This window comes from Episyrphus balteatus, chromosome 3 (genome assembly GCF_945859705.1).
Source record: "Episyrphus balteatus chromosome 3, idEpiBalt1.1, whole genome shotgun sequence".
Classification (NCBI taxonomy): domain Eukaryota; kingdom Metazoa; phylum Arthropoda; class Insecta; order Diptera; family Syrphidae; genus Episyrphus; species Episyrphus balteatus.
Window position 1 is genome coordinate 47,609,804 of NC_079136.1, and position 20,702 is coordinate 47,630,505.

The window sequence follows — 20,702 nt, forward strand, 5'->3', positions numbered from 1 at the left end:
TCGATTGTAAAATAGACTGCATGCTGGCATAGTGAGTCATGTTTTTACACTGAAATTTGGAACAAAAATTAGCTCTTTCAACTTTCAAGGAATCTTTAAATAGTTTTAGCCATCTTACCAGCTTTAAGACCGGATTACTTAAAATTCAACTAGATACTATGCTAGTCAGCAAATGAGTGCCATCATATTGGTGAAAAAAGTTTTTTAAGGGACCTTAGCTATAGAGTCAGTTGGGGTAAGTGCGCGCACTTTTCACTTTAAGGCAAAATTGTGAAGATTCTATAAGAGATATCAGAATAAAGTTTTTTACGTTTGATAAACCTATATTTTGGGAACAAGAAAACACAAAAAAAAAAAATTTTTAAGTTTAAATATTTCATATGATTATAAACAAAAACCAAATGAAGTCAATGTGCGCACTCTTACCCCAAAGTCAGGGTAAGATCGCGCAAAATCTTGGGTAAGAGCGCGCACATAGTTTTAATAGGAATCTTGACAGTTTACGTAAACTAAATATCTAAAAACTTTATGTTATACTTAGTTAAACAAAACTTTGTTTCAAAACTTCCAAGTTTTCACTAAAATTAATGAAAATATAAAAGAAAAAACAAATTAAGTTCAAATACAAAAACTTAAACTTTATTTACAAAATAAAACAAACAAAATAATATTTCTAATTAAATTAAAAGAAAACTGCCTTTCTTTTTTGAAATTAAGGAATAAAAGCCTTCGTTTCTCAAGATTCAAGTTTGACATTTCTCTGTCTTGTTGAAAAAAGAAAAGTTTAATATGGGAAGAAGTGCGCGCTCTTACCCACAAAAGGACTGCGCGATTTTACCCACAAAGGTACTTTTTTTTCTATTTATCAAATTTATTATAAAATATAAGAAAGTCTAACAAATTTTTGACTTAAATCAAATATAAATAGGCACAATTCAAAAATATATGCTACTTTCGGTATATAATGCTCCCACGCCGACGCCACACACTTTTCCCGCACAACTTTTTTTTTTTTGTTTTTAGTCATATTTTTTCAAGCCTGTTTTAAAATAAAATGGAGCTGAGCACACACTCCCGAAGGTTATCACTTATTGACGTCTTACTAAGCGCTGATTTCCTCATTTTCAGTTTTAGTTTTTTTTTGGACACAACTCGAGAAATAAGCAGTGCGCGCTCTTACCCACTGCGCGATCTTACCCCAAATGACTCTACGACCCTTTTGGAACTTCAAATTTTCGGAAAAGTGCGTTTATAAACATGTACCTCATAGCCATAGAGGAAGGAATACCTAGAGAGCCGACTCGTACCCCCCTTACCTAAAACACCCGCAAATTTAATTTCAGATAATCTCTCTTATTTTTCTCTTGTTTTCCTATCTGTGAATACGTGTGAAAAGTACAATTCGTTTAATACCTTCCTTTCACCAGTAGATGTCCTCACAAATTTTGAATTTAAACATGATTTTGGTTTGTACATGAACTTGAATAGCTCAAATAGCTCACTCCAGACACCCACCTTTCAATAAATATGTACAGAAATAAAAAAGAAAGGTTCGTGTTCTGAATTTATTATATTATTTTTTTATGAATTTATTTCCTACTGAGCACTTAAATTGTTTTTAATTGTTTTGAGCTCAACTCCACAGTTGAATGTGTTGGTGCCATTTAAAATGCATTGGAAAACTACCACATATAAGCACTGTGGAGTTTTTCCTCTCATTGCAGCTTGTAGGGTGGAAGAGAAAAACCAACCGAAGTCGCGTCTCTAGGTATTCCTTCCTCTATGCTCATAGCCTTACTGAAAGTTCGCTCAAATTCGATAGTGGAACAGAACTTCACAGTTTTTGGGTTCTTTATTTTTATAAATTTAGTTCAGTTACTGAGGCGTCAAATGCAGGGGATATGAAATAAAGTTGTGAAGTCAGCTTAGTTTGGATGCAGTATTGAATTGAAGTTTATTACACTGGGCAATAAAGGTTTTGTTTTATTAAGTTCGATGAAGTTTTACCAAGGTTTTTGGGATGCTGAATCCGAAGGACAAAATTTTCTATCAGCACGCGTTTCCGAGATACTGCCATTGCAAAATCACAATAAACGATTTTTTGCTACTTTTTAAGAATTTCCATAGTACCTGTGTAACCCAAACTAGAGCTGCTAAAAAAAATTGAGGATAGATTTGAAATCAGCGATGCTAAATTAGTAAAAACTATTTTAGGAAACTTCGTAAAACAAAAAAAGGGTCAATTTCGATTCACTGGTCAACATAATTGAACTTTTTTTTTGCCACAAGAACCAAGATATACTTTTCTAAAGGTTTATAATTTGCTTAACTCGAATTTGAAGTCAGAAAAATTTGATTGGTGCCCGTTTTTGAAATATTACCGTTAAAAAATGCTAAAACACGTAATTATTTAATCTTAAGTTTAAGTCTTTGTTCATAAAATTTTTGCCACAAGAAACAAAATATACTTCTCTGAAGGTTTTTAGGTTTCTGAACTCGAATCCACAATCAAAAAAATTCTATTAGCCTCCGTTCTTGAAATATAACCGTTATAACCGTTTTTGCATTTAATAACAGTAATATTTCAAGAACGGAGGCTAAAAGAATTGTTCTTACATTGAGACCTACGCTTTTCTTAAAATGGCGGAATCCATGCAGAACTGATGGGATGATATTACAGCTTTCTTATCTGCATCAGCTGAAGAGACTTTATATTTTTTTTAAACTAAATAATCGGGAAAGAAACAGTAGCGGAAGAACTCTGTCAATAGAATCAACCAACGGCCATTGACACTAATATTAATCTTTTCGAACTAGGTTTACTAGGTGGGCTAGTTCGATTATTCAGATCTTAGTAGAGTGGATCTCTTGACAGCAGTGTTTTTTGAAGGTTTAAATATCCTTGAAGGCTGTTTTTAAGATTGAAAACCAACCAAAACTGGGAAGCTATATTAGGTGATTGGTTTTAGAATTTGTTTCTGTGTATTTACTGTCTAAGTCAAGTTCTTCTAGTACAAGAACAAGGTGGACACAAGAGATGGAAGATCTTGTTAGCGTTTTAGAATAAACATTTAAGCAATTCTTTCAAATAGATTTTCCAGGTAGTTTCTGTCCTGTTTTGCTGTTATTGTACATTTGTCACAAAGTTTTTCTGAAATGCTTCTGCATATAGCTATTCTACGATTGTGTTTCAAGGTTGATCAGATGTTCGAGCTGTTTAAGAAAGGTTCTAACTGTAGCTTTGACGCCCTTCTTCATGATTTGCATTTTCGTATATCTACGTTATAGTTTCTTCAGAGATTAGTGCTTCACACAATGTCGACCGACTTCCAAAAAGGAGGAGGTATTCAATTCGTCTGTATTTTTTTTTAATGTTTGTTTATACCTCATAACTTTGGAATGAGTGAATCAATTTTGATAACTTTTTTTTTATTGAATATATTTCATATAATCTGGTGCCCGTAGTGTGGTCCCATTTCAAATTCGTCCGTTTTGGCTATATAAACTATGAGAAAAACCATAAAACCCAGTTTCGATCCATGGAAGTCGGTTTTGTTTTTTTTTTGCTAAAAATGATTATTTTTGTATTTCCAGAAAGCATTATTGAAGCAATTACTATTGAGCAGTGTTGGTGATATTCTGATGAGATCTAAGAACAACTGAATCGTTTATTTCAGAAACAGCATAAGTCCACTTTTTCCAAAAATTTTTTTTTTGGAAATTTCTCATTTATGTATAGTTATTCATCTTCTGAAAAAAAATTAAGTATGTCAGACCCCCCAAAATACGAAAACTGAAAGAAAAGGGTTCAAAATATACCTATGGAAAATTTTCACCCGGTGACAACATTTTTGACTGTTAAATACATGACTTTTTACCAGTTTTAAATTATTTTGGCAGCAATCTTGACACGCACCCCCTTTTGTTATATATCTATAAAAAGGTAAAGAATTACGTTATCTATATCTATTAAATTCATTAAAATTGTACTCAGGATTCAAAAGTTATAGCCAGATTTGGTGGTGGCAGCATTTTTAACTCTTGAATAATATGACATTTTACCAATTTTAAATATTTTTGGCAAACATCATGAAACGCAAGCCTTTAAGTTATACATCTATAAAAAGGTAAAGATTTACTCTATCTACTGTTATTTAATTTATTAAAATCGAAAGTAGGGTTCAAAAGCTATAGGTAAATAAAAACAAAAGTTTTACCACAAAAATTTCGTTTATTTCAGAAACGACATAAGTCCACCGACTTTAAAGGCTTAAAAACTTGCAAAGACCTAAAAAAAAGTTTATATTTTAAAGGTTTCTAAATGCATCTTAGGCTAGATTTTAACTCGGCATACTCTAAATTTGAAGTGTTGTGGAATTTTAAGTAAAAAAACAGTTTTTTGTTGCTCCTGAAAAGTTTATGCTCATGGACTTATGTCGTTTCTGAAATAAACGATTCATTTTTAGAAATCATCTAATGTTGAGCAGTGCTGTGATATTCTGATGAAATCTAAAAACCAGATGCAGTAATGAGTGCTGTAGCCTTTAGCTCGGAAACTAAAGCTTAAGAGGATTTCGTTTAAATGACCAAACCTACTAAATTTTCTTAGTATCAGTTTCTCAAAATTTTCGCTGTTATTATTCATTAGGATTTATTATTTATATGTAGTTTGAAACCAATTTGGATGAACTTTTTTTTCGAAACTATCATGATATTTTCTTTTCTCATATTTTTGGAAAAGCAGCATTTGATTGAAGTATTGAAGTATTTTCAGAATTTTTGAGACTTTCGAAATTCCATTTCAGTTAGTTGATCTGCTATCTTCCCAAGCTGCACAAAATAATTCTATTCATCGGACTGCTTATAGTTTTGTTACATTTAACGTAAATACTGATTTCACCAAAAACAACCAAATCCGAGTGTGAACATTTCTTCAAAGACATTCGGGAAAGTTTTCCCACTGCCCTTTGCTGGTTGTTACTTCAAGTTTTTGTCATGAAAGTGCCTTGGGTTGATAGGTTTTTTTCAGTGATTTTGTAGATTTTCTTAAGCGTCCAGTTTAATAGCTAGCAGGTTCTTCCTAATCTCAATTTTAATGTGGTACTTGATACAGTTAAATAGCAGTTGCTGTTTTTTCTGCTAAATTTTCTTAGGATATCTCTGCTATTGTCATTGAGCGCAAAAGATCTAAAAGTAGTGGGGAAAGTGCTGGTATCTAAAGCTACTCCTTGTTTGACGGTTCTTTAGTAAGAGCTTGTCTCAAAAAATCAATTTAAATTTTTCGGTTTGATAGTATTATACGTTGCAGACGTTGCATTCGTTTAAAATCCAAATTTCTTTAGGCGTGGTGGAGTGGTACAAACATATAATCCCTCAAAAATATTGAATGAAAACAAAGTGGCAATGTAACAAACTAAAGTGCAAGCATTTTATTTCCAAGGACTAACTTTTAAAAGCCAATTAACAACAAAACTTGATTGATAGTCTGACCCAGAGAATTTCCTGAACAATTATATCCCCGAAGGTATATCTACCTACTACACAAAAATTATTTCAAAAATTTCATGAAAAAGTTGACCTTAAGGCTTTTAAGCAGATATAATCACAGAGGTTATGTAACAATTGTTCAACTTGCAAAAAAAACAAAAAAGTTTAATAGTCAATCTCTTTTTTTTTTCATAACTGAAGGCGTTTTTTTTTTTTACAAATCAAAAGAAATTATCCATTGGAATGCAATCCTTTTCTTCATCCACAAAAATTATTTCAACCTCAGAAGAAACCTTAAATTGCCTCAACAATGAATGAACACGAGAAATAAAACCAGATTCTTTTGGTTAACCTCACAATTTCACCTTCACCATTATATAGCACCACCTTGAGGTTAAAATGGTCATGAAAAGCCTTCCAGACAAGTCCCACATGTTTGCATTAAAATAAGAAAAAAATACGCACACACATGTGTTTCATTGTTGCATCCATCAATCGCATCACCTTAACTGTTTCCTGTTGAAATGAATCAAGAATCAAGTCCTGGATGGCTGCTATGTGGGACTCTTGACTCTGGCGCTAATGATGCGAGTTAGGAAGAAGATACATTTGCAGAGAAAAAAATACCAATACCTATATTAAATTGATCCTGAGTTGGTTGTTGCAAAAAGTTGCAACCCCTTGAGGGTATTCTTGGTGGTTAAGTGATTACCACCGCAGTGGCCTTTCACTTTTTTATCCTCTTTCTTTCAAAAAATTGCACGCAAGTCAGTCTCGCAATCTCATCCAAGAAACTGGTTTCCTAACGATGATTGCCTCAAAAACTTCCAACTGCTTTACAGAACGCATCCCTTATCCTGTGCCAAGGTATATAGCTTCCATCCGGACCAAACCAGACCGGACGACGGAATGGCACCGGACACTGGGACCTGGTATACCAGGTGATGATGATGACATTGACGTGACGATTCATTCGTACCAACCGATGTGACTTCAAGCAATTAAGGATAATTACACGCTACAGATGCCATGTTAAGTGCGATGTTTAAAATTAAACTGTTTTGACACCACATTCGGTCCTTGTTACACTATTTAAACCGGCCATCGCAAGACCTACGATTGCTCTGGCCCACTCGTTTTCTTTTTCAAAGCCTATAGCTATGCCAAAGATAAAGTATCTACACTCTATTTATTTGTCTGTCCAAAGAGCCTTAAGTCTGAGAGCCCAAGTCCGTTGTGTCACATTCTTAGGCCAAGCGAATGATTGATTCCCCTTTTTGGCGTCTGCGTGTCGCTTGTCAGACACTCTTTGGTCAACGTCGTTCGTCGTCGTCGGCTATGAGCTTAGATATAGCTTTGGCTGAGTTATAAGAGTGGAAGTAACACTGGAATGCTGACTGCAGATACGGCTTCTGGCCGTATTTTGCTTGTAGCCAAGTCTATGTGTGTGGTGGCTATAAATCTAATGACATGCGTGAATGTGGGCTGATGGCGATTTCAGATTCAAATCCAAGCGATACAAAAAGATCGCGCGCAGACTAATAATATAAACAAAACAAAAAAACAGCAAAAATTCAATTCTATTGGGTGTTATTTTTTTTAAGCTTTTGCTTGTTAGCGCGAAGTAGCCACGGGGGCACATATTATTAAGGCGTCTGGCGATTAAAGGGTTCTTGGATTTATATTTATATTTAATTTTTGCTAACTTTGTGGATGGTTTGGATGATTGAGAAGTGAGACGAGAGATTGTGAGTGGTTTGGAGGAATTCACGCGTCGGATTTGTCCGAGAGATATGAAAAACTTAATTTTAGTCCAGAAGGTAATCAAGTTTTTTGTTCGACAAAATTTTATTTATAATCTGGGGCAAATAATCGCGAAAATGCTAATGGCTCAGTGAGTTTGATTTGAGTTTGAGGAGTTATGTAGTCGAATTTTTGGGGCAAGTAAATGTAATATTTTGGGCTGGTTAGTATGAGATAGAAAAATGTGGTAAAATGCAATCTAGGAGTTTAATATTTTAACGCGTATCAGACAAAAATATGTTGACTTTACCTCTTATTGATAGTTGAGCTATTAAAACATTCATAAGTATTAAACGTACAAATTCTTAGAGTGACACTTTTTCTTTCAGCTTACTCGAATTTTATAAGATAAGAATGACAGCTAAAGTGTACGGACAACGTCCTACCAAGATAAGCCTACTATTCAAACTTTACTTAAGCTTTCTAATGCAATGCTCTTTTCTTAAGAGGTAAGCTCGTCGGATTCCAGGACAGAAGACAACAAACAAAAGGTAGTAATCGGTAAGCACACAATCTCAAAGTAAGCAGGAAGAATTCGGAAGCAGTCAAATTATTGGTAAAACACCATAATCTGAAGGTCAGCGAGAGTGCAGAGGGAGGAACCTTATCGAACGGTCATTAGAAATTTTGAAACAAAAATTTCCAAGCGGATGGAAGAAGTCTAATAGTTAATTTAAATTTGACATTTTGGGGCAAAAGATTTCCGCGCAGGTCGCTGAGAACTGGTAATTGGATTTCAGAACGGTATAATCGGAAATTGGTAGAACCCTTTGAATTCAGTTGAACCTTCTTAAGGTCCGTTCGGGCGCCAAATTCCCAAATGCACTCCCCAATAATTTTTTTGAAGATTTTTTTCACAGAAAAATGAGAATATGTACCTAATTGGTGAAAACAAAATAAACTTATGTAGGGAACGCTGGGGTCCGTTTGACACCGGGCACATTTGACTGCGTTTTTCAGTATGATCGTGCCCTTAATAAAGAAAAGTTTGGATGCAGAAAGAAGCTTAGTTGATTTAAAGTAACGTTATAAGATTTCGCAGTCTTTCTTCAACTTTTCGCGGAGTACCACGTGTTTTCGTGTTTTCTGTATTTCTGATCTAATTTTTGACCACTCTTTTTTATGGTGAATCAATACGTTGATAGCACTATGCTTAAAGTTTAGTAAATTAAGACCAGCTTTTTGAAAAAAGTATTAGTTATTGAAAAAAAGAAAAACACTAATGAAGCTAATTCGGGGCACCTTTGACTTTGGCAATGGGGGCACAATTGTATGTTGATTTTGTTTAAAAATATATTGAAATCGATTAATTTTGATTTAAATGGACGGATTTTATAGAATAATTTATGCTTTTTGAAGTGAAAACTTCTTTAGTATCGTAGTGATTTGAAACAAGATGAAACGAAAACGCGACACGACTTCAACTTGTTATTACTTTTTTGTTTTAATAGATAGATGAATGAAATTTGTACTGTAGATAGGTAATTAAATAAATTATAATTGTACAAAATTTCAATTAATTTCATATCCAAAATTCGGAGATAACGGTAAAAAGATGTTCTTTTCCAACACCCGTTATATCTTTAGATCTAGTGCACATGCAAATTTGATTTAACTTTAATACGCATGCTGATAACATAACCTTTTATTTGATATATCACACATAACGTTACGTGCTCTACAATTTACACAATCTTAAATTGAAAAAAATTTTAAAATACCTCAAAACACCTGTGGAGATCTGTTGGCGATGACCAGCTACCAGTGTAGGAAGTACCGTAATCTCAGTCTGGAAATTCGACATGGTTGACTTTAAAAAATTCTAACTTCTCTTGTAGACATCTTTGAAATAAGATTTATACATCATTTTACAAGGTGAAACAATAAGCTTTCACATGGTATAAAATTTTGTATAGGTTGTCAAACAAAAAAATTGATTTAATAGCATGAGAACATAAAAATAAATGTTTTTTTTGCTTTTTTTTGATGAAATTTCATCGAGTTCAAAAAATTCTAGCTCTTTTTGTAGATGTCTCATAGACTTGATCGATATATATATTTTGAGCTAAGACAATAAGCTTTCAGATGGTATAAAATTTTTTACAGGTTATTAGGGAAAAAATGCATTTAATAGCGTGAGAAGACAAAAATCAGTGTTTTTTTTCGCTTTTTTCATGGAAATTGATCGAGTTCAAACAATTCTAGCTCTCTTTGTGGATGTCTCATAGACCTGATCGATATATATATTTTGAGCTTAGACAATAAGCTTTCAGATGATATAAAATTTATATAGCTTGTCATATAAAAAACATGGATTTGAAGTTGGTAGAATAAAAATAGGTAGATTTTTTCTATTTTTTTTTTTTTTTGCAAGAAAAATGATTTTTTAAGGTTTCACTTCTACCACGTGTGAATTCCACACATGATTTTTTTTGTTTTTTGTTCTTTTTTTTAGAAAACGAATTTATTGATTTATATTTTTTGTTATATTGCTAAAGCCCGTAAGATACTTCTTTTTTTCCTTATTTTTAATAATTAAAAAAAGAAAATAGAGCAGTACGACATCTTTGGAATACAAAATCATAAGAAGAGTGAGCGCATAAACAAAATGAACAAAAAGCCTAAAATGTCACAAAAAAAGTTCTAAAAAAGAAAATAAGTTTGCTTTTTTCAGTCATTTTTTACCGACTTCCAAAAAGGAGGAGGTATTCAATTCGTCTGTATTTTTTTTTTTTTTTTTTTTTTTTTTTTTTTGTTTGTTACCGCATAACTTTGGACTGAGTGAATCAATTTTGATAATTCTTTTTGCATTGGAAAGCTGGTGGCTGCAGTGTGGTCCCATTTCAATTTCGTTCACTTTTAGCCATAGGAACTATTTTAAAAACAAAAAAACCCAGTTTTGATCCATGGAAGTCGGTTTTGTTTTTTTGCTAAAAATGATTATTAAGTTTTTTTGACTTGAAAGATCAATCGAAATTTGTTCATTTGTCATTTAATTTTATTAAAAATATTTAAATTTGTTTATAAAATATTCAAAAAAAGCTCGTAGAATTCAAATCGTATCGCTTTGCGTTTTTTTTCTATTAAAACAACAGAGGAGCTAGATCCGTGGATAGTTTTAAAATTATAATGCACACGATGTTGGGTTTAATCCACCATTGTCAAATGCACCTCTTTTAAATCAAATTCGCCCGGTCCTGGGACACTTTTGACAAAATGAATTTTTCATTCTGGCGTTTTAATTTGATGAACGAATAAAAATGTTTTAATAACAACAAAAAAGTTCCTCTACCATTTTCTTGTTTTAAAGCCATTAATTATTTAATCATTCCATAAAACAATTTCATTTTATCTAATCGAGAGAGATCATAAAACGTAACTGATATCTAAGCAATTCCATTAGCTTAAAAGAAAAATTACTAGCATTAAGTTAAGGGCAAATCTCTATAACTTTTTTTCAATAAAAATTAAATGAAAAACTTCTTCAGAGGAGAAGAACTTTGTAGGTAGGTAAAATGATCTTCATGATGAAGGACATTAAACATTTTTACAACACATAATAACGAAGTAGTTACACACGAAGAGAATGATGTAACACATCTCTCTCTCTCTCTCTTTCTCCCTCTGGGTGAGTAATACCTTTTTATTGGCCCTTAAAAAGAATTAAAGTCTTTTTAGAATTTTAAGCATCACTTCCATTTCCGTCGTTCATTAGTTTCTCCTAAGGGAATAATTGAAGTCGTTCGTCTCGTTCGCATAGAGAGAATAAAAACGAGGAAAAAAAAAACCCTTCAAGAAAAATGACACTTGTCTATCAATCACACCGCACCGCCGACTTACACCGCCGACTTACACCGCCACCACCGCCGCCTCTGTTAAGAGTTAAGCTCTTATAAGATTCAACAATAAACATTTTTTCTCAAATGGATGAATGTGGACTCCAATCAAAACACAAACGGCTCTCAGCTCAACTCTGTGTGTGACTCGTATCCCGTTTTGATGATCGATGATGGTCAACGCACTCTTCACATGGGATTATCTTCTATCTAAGGTTAACTTGGGTATATCACCAGTCACCACCCGAGCACACACATAAACCGGCTACTAGGCTTTGGTTTTGATATTTCTTTTTTTTTTGTCTGTCGTTTTGTTTGTTTGAAGGTTGAAGAAAAGCAGGTTTTAATGATTTTTTATATCTAAAAAAGATCGCCCCTCACATTCCTATCTCTCTTTCCTTTCCACATTTACGTGTTGCATTATTGATTAAGCTTAAGTTAATGACAACTTATTAGTAATCCCACCATAGAGCCCTGAGTTTTTTTTATTAAATTTATTGTTGGAAAAATAATGAATGTCTTTGACTTGGTCAGAAGATTAATTAGCCTATTAAACTAAAGCCAGAAAAAAGGGTTTTTTATTCGATAAGAAGACGTTAAGACGGAAGTGTAGCAAGGGTGGTCTTGGTGATTTATCAATTGTAAATTAAAAAGGTTTAACATTCATCAAATTTAAATGGAAAAAGTATTGGAAATAATTAATAGGTAAGGATCATTACTTTGCACGATCTTCTGATAACTACAAAAGAAATATTAATTCTATGAATAATTGCACGTAGAAAATAACAACAACTTCATTACTGGAAGAAATTGAGTTGTGAGCTAGAAAGTGACTACTTATTTTATCAGTGAAAAGCTTTTTACTTTAAAACTGATTTGATTTCTCATTAAAAGGGTCACAGAAGATATTGTGGTTTGACTATACGAATGGCAGAAATGGCGAAAGTTCTCCAAGTCCCTTCTGGCGGATTTTTTTAAAGTAATCTTGATGGTAAAAGCCCAAAACGCCTTTACTAGTATCCCTCCGATATGCAAGGAATGAATGAATGAAATAAGGTACAAGTTGTACCGATCTGGCTAACTTCTTTTGTTATTTCAAGAAATGGTCAAGTTAAGAAAATAGTCAAGGTTAAAAAGTAAGACTTAAGTATCTATTTACGTGCAATTTATTTGTCAATCAAGAGTAGGTATAACAATGGTTCCGTTTTGTTTTGTTACAAATTAAGGATAAAATGAAGAAAATTTACCACTTTACAGGATAATTTTTTGTCAAAACAGAAATATTACAGGATGTTTCGCTTTTACCAATAAAAAATTAAAAAAAAAACCGTTTTTTCCTAGATTCTGATATTCTTATTAGGTTAGAGATACACAGTTAGGTTGTTCGGGTTTTTTGCACAGTTGTAGGTATACAGATCCTAATGAATCATAAATTTTCGTACAAAAGTGTCTAACGTAACATTGTCAAAAATGCAAACATTTAAGTTTTTACATTACCTAAATGTTCATTTTTTTTAATTATTGAAGCTTACAAAATTTACAATAGTAGAAACCGAAAACCAAACCAAGCCAAATATAGTTTCATAGACATTGCTTTTCAAACAACTTCAATTTCTTCGATATCAAAAAATGTTTTAAATACTATTTTTAGTATAAGTTCCTAGATTTTGGGAAATTTTGACCTTCAGGAGGTGAAGATTGTTTAAATATTTCCTCTTACTAAAACAGCAATTTTTCAACATCGAGCTTTGATCTAAGACTTTTAATACCTTAACTAAAATTGTGCATGATTTTCATACAAGGCGTTGAAGTTAGACGTTTTTTTTTTTATTTATGTTGACTATATTACTTAAATTTAAAAAACAGATGCCAAATGCACTTGTTCCATTATAATTCTAAATGCTTCAAATATCAGTTCATTCGTTTCAATAAAACTGAGACAGGATACAAGCTTCAAAAGGGGTTTTCTTAAGCCTAATATTTTTGGTTAAAAAAAGCTTCAAGCAACGTGAGGCATGAGACCTCATCAACATCGGCTTACAGTGAGGAGCTCTCACATTTACTCTAAAAACACTTTATTTCTGATATCTAAGGGTGATATGAAACTAATATGTTCGGAAGAATGATATATCTTCAACTTCTATCACTCAGCTATATTTAAGTTAAAGTTTTCTAAAACACATTTCTCAGCTGAAATATAGAGAAAGATATGAATGTCACTTTTACGAGAAAAAATGACGTTTGTAAGAATTGTTCACAGAAAAGATCACTTGTTTTAGTTTTCGTGAAAATGTGTCTTTGGCAATTTTCAATAGGTAACAACTCTGATAAAGAAAAGAAACTTTAAAAGGCTCTCTTGAAAATCGGCGAATTTAGACTTTTGTCACTTTCCCATAGAAGCGACAATATAATTTTGTTTGTAGTATGTAGTTTATTTCTGAGTAACTGTTCTCCAATAAGAAATTCAAAGAAAATGTAGCAAGGATCTAGTTCCTTACAATTCATATAGTATAGAGCATTTTTGGAGCATGAGGAACAATCAAATTTCTTAAACAGCTTCCAAAATACAAGATCACTAGGAAATGAATGCATTGTACATTATCTTTCTCGATATCGTGCATTAGTCTTGCAATCATTGTTACAGTTTTAAGGACGGTTAGAATTCTACGGCAACTGCTTTTGACCATGCTTGTGTCAGATTACGCAAAGGAAACTTTAAACACTGAAATTGGTTACAAAATCTTCAAAACCAAACTTTTCATAGTTCTGTGATTTGGTGCTAAACAGTATTATTCTACATACTAAAGTCTAACTATGTTTGTAAAAAAAAATAACTGGAAACTTCGGAACTAGAGGAAGAACAATCAGTAAAATTCTAAAATTATCCAAAGCAGTTATAATATCTATCCTCGAACCAAGATAAATGTAAGTTCAAATAAAAGATTATGTTAACATGGCTCCAATGTTAGCTCCTAAGAGATTTTTTTTCAAAACCCTTTCCATTCAGAACCTTTCTTGAAATCTCATTAGAAATCTATTCACAGCCTCTTCTGAAACTTAATTAACATTTCAAAAAAAAAAAAAAACGAAGCAAAAAAAAACTTACCTCTGGTATCATAATGATGCCGGGTTTATGGGGAAATATGAGGTCGTGTGGTGTTGTAAAATTGGTTGCTGTTATCGAGCAGCGTTGCGTTGTCATGCCACCCTTTGTGTCCTTAACCGACACCTGGAAGTCATAGTATCTGCCCGGCTCCAATCGCCGCTGCAAAATCACATTCGCTTGGCAAACAGAATTGTACTTTGTACATGGAAGCGATTCGATTTTCACGGTCGATGCCGATGCATCGCCAACCAGCTCGAACGTCAAAGGATAATCGAACTCCTCGTCAGTGGCACGCAATCGATATATCACAGAACCCACCTGGGCATCGGCCGGCACCAATACCAAACGCATTCGTGTCGATGGATCGAATTTTGGATCCACGCAATGAATTTGCGTTGGCCAACATAGAACGCCAATTAAAAGGCTGATTGTTAGAATTCGATGCGTTGCAGTTGCGGGCAGGAAAAATGTTGATGATGTTGATGGTCGGAGTCGGGGTGGTGTTGATGAGTTTTGTTGTTGTGTTGTTGTTGTTGGACAGCGGCGACTATGACTATAGCTGTAGCTGTGGCTGTGGAGGCATGTTGATGATGATTTTGGTGCTGCTGGCTGTGATTGTGGTGGATGAGGCAATGTGGATGATGAGGGTGGTGGCTTAGGTCTTGGTGCTGGTGTTGGGGATATGCTGCTGCTGCTGGAAGCCATTTCTGTAAGAAAAAAATTAAGAAAAAAAAATTAATTTCATTAATCATTCTGTCATCGAAAGCCGAGGCTTTGAGTATATTTAAATAAGAAGTTTCCATTGTATAAAGTCAACGGGAATGAAGAAAGGATTAAGTTTTTATTTTTGTGGGTTGGCTTTTATCGCAGTAGTTGCGAATTGCTAATGCTGTCAAACACATCCGGTGACAAAAATCAGCATAAATCACTACGAAGTTGGTTATAAATTATGTTGATTGTCGAATAAATTGGTTATAGGCACTATATTATAACTAATATGGTATCGAGGATGTCAGGGGATTGGTAATCGTCGTAAGAATTTAAGGTGCGACTTTAATTTGAGAGTATATACTCTGTCGTCGGTGGTAAATTGAAGACAAATTAAGTTGCAATCGGGTTTTAAGAATTGAGGAAGTCATGAATTAGATTTATTTAATATTCTTTGATGTCTTGTGAAATAAGAGACTAATAAGAAAAAAACCGTCAAATATTAATTGAAATAAATTTGTCTCTTGGCTTGAGTTTGGATAACCTTATTTCAAAAAGAATTTTATTGAGAAATTATGATGAATAGATATTCAAATGAGGTTTACTTTTGAATTTTTATTTGATTTTGAATTTAATTTTGTGCTTTGGAACGAGGGGGTTCTCAATACATAATATGTAGGTAAAGTGTACTTAACTGCTTAAAACTATATTTTTTAAAATACATACATATGTATATCAACTCAGTTTTGCTTTGATCAGAAATTAAAAAAAAATTCTGTTTCTATTAACTTGAATCATTCTTTAGTGTGCTTGAAATTCTGAAAAAGGCTGTTTAGAAATAGGTACATATGTGCCCATGATTATGAAAGTGGAATAAGGGCCAGTTTGTTCACACTTGATTATCTTTAAATCAAGGATTTTTCTATGGAATAATCCTTGATAAAAGATAATCGACTGTGAACAAACTGGCCCTAAGTCACTTTTTTATACCCCTTAAATAATAAATATTTTAAGGCTAGATTTGGGACAATTTTTAGGAGTGACTTAGTCCACTTCCATAATTAAGAGCACATAATAAGGTCGATTTTTGATTATGAGCTTCTTTGAAGTCGTGTTGGTTGTTCCCCAAAAAACTATCAAAGTCCGTAATCTCTTAACTTTACTGCAGTTTATAGGCCCCAAAAATCAGGGCACAATCGTTTTCGAAGTTTATTTCAATTAAATATTCACTTGGTGGCCAAATAAAGTGACTTATTCTCAGGTTTCACTTAATCCTGTTAACTGTGTGGTATAGATTACAGTTTCATCCTAAAGGACAAGTCATATGAAGCCAAGTCCAACTTAAGACAGCCATTCGTATCTATAGAGTCAACAGATCAGCATGTTAAACCGTTGAACGATTTGTCTTTTGCATCTGACATCTGAGGTCAGGGGTTCGAATCCCAAGACGGTCCAATACTTTATACTTTAATTACCTTACTTTAATTTTTGTGCTTTCAAATAATTTTTAAATAAAATTGTTTTTTTCTAAAACCTGTTTTCTTATAACGATTATCATGTAAAATTTATGTCTTTAAACCCTAACAAACCGGCTTTAGAGATAACCAAAGTTTTATTTTCGAAAATTGGGGAGCGGGTCATAATTCTGCTTGTCAAAATTCTGTACGACAAAATTCTGTATGGTCAAAATACTGTAATACCATAATTCTGTACGTCATTATACTGTAAATACAAAATTCTGTACGTCAAAATACTGTATAAACAAAATACTGACATGCAAAATTCTGTTTTGTAAAATTCTGTACGGCAAAATACTGTATATCAAAATTCTGTAAAAATGCTGTAAAAAAATATCGTTTTGATAATGTAAAAAAGTGCGCGCGCACTTTTTTACATTATCAAAACGATATTTTTTTACAGCATTTTTACAGAATTTTGATTTACAGAATTTTGATGTACAGAATTTTGAAATACAGTATTTTGACCAACCAGAATTTTGCTATACAGAATTTTGACTTTCAGAATTTTGTTCCTACAGCATTTTGCACATACAGAATTTTGACATACAGTATTTTGGCATACAGTATTTTGAATACAGAATTTTGCAACATACAGAATTTCGACCCCAACCCCAAAAATTGTCTTAATTTTAAGAATATAAATACTAAAACATTTTGAAATCGAATAATAGGCAATACCTTCACACATTTTGTTCATAATTAGAATCATTAGAACCGTTTTTTTGAGAAAAACAAAACCTTTATCATTTTCGTTATAAATGACAAGTATATCTTTAACCTTTGTCAAACAAAAAATTTCGGGACACCTAAAACTCTTAACTTTAAAGTTTGAAGGAAATAACTTCAATGGTTTTGGCTCAATTTTAAAAATCTTTAAAACACAAAACCTCCTGTCAAAAATGGATCCTTAGCATATAAAAATTGCAGGATACATTTTTGACAACTAAAAATTTTTTCTCACTTCAATTAGCCAAAAATTTGCCCTCGAGTAAATATTTAACCCAACTCACACACGGGCTTAAATATCAATAAGAACGACATAATATAGTAGTATTAGATTTTTACACCGGCTTCTGAGGGTCCTGAAATAATAAGAACTGAACAAAAAGGTCCAAGAAAGAAAATAAAATCCTTTGAATGCTGTAGCGGAAACAATCTCGATCCCCCAATTATACGTAGGTATAAAGTCTGGGACCTGTGGGACCTCAAATTAAAGTGTTCTCTAGTCTGATTAAGTTTTGATATTACCGCCAATATTATGTGTTATCATAATATTGGTGGTAAAATCTTTAAAAAATATATTGAATTCCCACAAAAGTGTCAATACTCTCAATTCCCATAAACCGAAAACTTCTTTTGTTCGCAATCAACCAACTAACGACCACACCTTCCATTAACCTTTTATCAGATTTTTCTCGCCTCAATTCATTCTCCCTCCTCCTCCAAACTAGAACAAAAAAGCTCATTAAATCAATGAGTTTATTATAGAAATCTCTGCAAAAATATTTTTAACAAACCGAAAAAAACCGAATTTCGCACACAAACAACCTCTCAACCTCCCATAAAGCCATCAAACAAAACCAAGATGTCTAACAAATTATTCGACAAAAACAACTTTATCTAACGAGACCATCAAAAAGCTTGCTTTAAACATAAATTTAATTACATACTATTTGAACGGTATCTCAATCCGCCATCATTATCGACTTGAAAAAAATAAACTTGAGCTTGTTAAACAAATTGTTGCCTCTCGAATGGCGCTAGCTTAAAAGTTTTTGATATTTGAAATGAGTCATTTTGTTAAGTTAAATGTGCGACACAAAAATTTACAACATAGGCGCCATCATCGCCCGCCGCCGCCGCCATGTCCCCAAAAGAACTTTATTTAAAATAACAATAATTGTGGCTAGGCGGCGACTCGGGCTATAGTCTAGCTTAAGAGTCTAAGATCACAAGGAATAATGTCAGAACGCCTCTTATGCATTGTCGAACAATGTGTCGCGCTATCTTTTATATGTGCGGTATTTGAGTCGCGCAGTCCATTGTGTCAGCACATTCATAATTCGTAGGGGTCTCTCGAGCTATTGTCAAGCTCTGCAACTTCAAGCCTCATTATTCAAGCGTTGCCCCTTTTTTTTGTTGCTTTGCATTTTCGTTGCTGTATACAAATGTGGAGCTATAATTTTCCGCCCACCCGGCGAATATGCTAAATTATGATCTTGTTCTTTTTGCATTCGAACATAGGTTTTGTGTGAGTATCTTTGAGATACTCATAGACTTCATACCTATCTATGTGCATTTTCACACCTCATTTTTTTCCCGCCGCCACCAATAGTTAGCTTTTGTGAGTTCAAAATGCTGCGCCTCTGGCTACTATGATCCGAGAATCCCAAGCGAATTCGACGTTGTTTGAGGCTAGGTCAGTCCATCTGGGAGCTATACAAGCTTGTACCAGAACGGACAACGATTGCCTCATTTCTGCTATACAACGTGCCTCGCTGAACAGCAACACAAAAAACACAAATTGATTAAATGCAAATTTTCTTTAATTAAATTGGAATTATCTTTCGCATTAAATTGCTTGCCATGGCATCGGCTTGAGGGAGAGGCGATTTATAATAAGCTTCAACAGATCATTTGCTAGAAGCTGCGCCCCCTTGATTATAGCGATACTAGTGTTAGATAGATATTTATATTTTATTTTGTTGTGTTAAGTATAAAGAAGCATGAAATATCGTGATCGAGTCTTGTTTCTATGGGGTTGGGGGCGGTCTTCAAAGTTGGGAGGGGGGAGAAACGCATCTGGAATCTAGCATTTTATGCAAAAATTTAAAGGTATCTGTGGGGTAAATTTGCATTGATGGAACGATAAGAATCGTGTGAAGCGTCCGTCGAGTTGAGTCAAGACATTTTAACGATGACGACCGACGACGACAACACAGCGATACTCGATGGACGACCACAATGACTGCGGATGCGGAGATAATATTATTAAAATGATTTGAAGGTGTCAGGTGTCAAATGGCCTCCTCTTCTGATGATGGTGATCATCTCTCATCGCATGATATAGGTAGGCCCTGGCTCACTTCAATATGCGGTATCACAGTTTTGTAGACCTAGACAGTAGTTGCAAGTTGCGGTAAGAAAAGTCTCACTTCGTTTTTTATTTTCAATTGTTATTTCCAATGTTTAGTTATTCTAGTCACGTTTTAGGGTCGTTGGAGGCTTCTTCCGTTTCGGTAGCCATGTTTATACTGATGGTGATGGATTAAGGAATAAAAGAAATATTTAAATATCCACACAATTTTTGATGGGATTTATGCGATGTTTTTCTTTCAATTCCTCATCATAAGCCATCAACAAACAAACAGAAGCAGAAGAAGGGACTTTAAAAAAAAAGTGCATTGTGGTGGCTGACGAAATTCCAGTCACGCAAAACAATTTCAACCAGTTGCAATTAGCTATAAAAATAAATGGAAAAAAAAAACAAATATTTATTTTATGAATAGGTACGGTTACTTTGTAGATTCGGGAAAAAAAAGCCTTAAGGTGGTGTTTAACGATAAAATCATTTCCGTTTAAATACCATGATGCAATAAGGCGGTTGGACTTTTTTTTTTCTCAAAATAGAAGTAATTTGGTGATGTTGACTTTTTGTATGACAAGAATGTCAAATAAAATAGTTTTGGTAAATTAAAATTAAACGTTAAATTGTTAATAGTTAAATTTGTCCATAGTGACGATGAAGTAGACTTGAATAATGATTTGATCATTAATTTAAATTATGTTAAAGAATTTTCTGATTAAATTTCCAAATAAATCAGCTTATTTTATTTTCAGTTTTGGTTCACTTCCCGAAAACCTAAAATCGAAAAAATCCAATATCTCGAAAACCCAGATACTCGAAATTTCAAAATCCCAAAAATTCGAAACGACGAAAACCCAAAATCCCAAAATTTTGTGCAAATTTTTCAATTTATATAATTTTTCAGGATCATTTCATTTCAATTAAAGTTTCCAAAAATTCCAGACAATTGTGAAAAATTTATTTACGTTTTCTATTTTGCTTTCTGGATTATGGCCATTCTGGATTTTGGTTTTTCGGGAAAATGGATTTTAGGGATGGTGTGTTTTTTTTCGGGTATTCGAGATTCTGACTTTTCAGGATTCTGGTTTTTTTTTTTTTGAAATTTTTATTAAACCATATAAGAATGTCTACTGCAAAGAGGAATATGATTGACG

At 33.3% G+C, this 20,702-nt stretch overlaps 1 protein-coding gene across 1 annotated transcript in view; it reads right to left on the minus strand.

The window, feature by feature from the left end:
• Nucleotides 1-20,702, minus strand: part of LOC129914692 (cadherin-86C) — a 313,316-nt gene that overhangs the window by 54,477 nt on the left and 238,137 nt on the right. The window contains exon 3 of the mRNA XM_055994033.1: nt 14,233-14,939. Coding sequence (XP_055850008.1) covers nt 14,233-14,937 — 705 coding nt within the window. The 5' untranslated portion in view covers nt 14,938-14,939. The remainder of the gene's footprint in view (nt 1-14,232; nt 14,940-20,702) is intronic.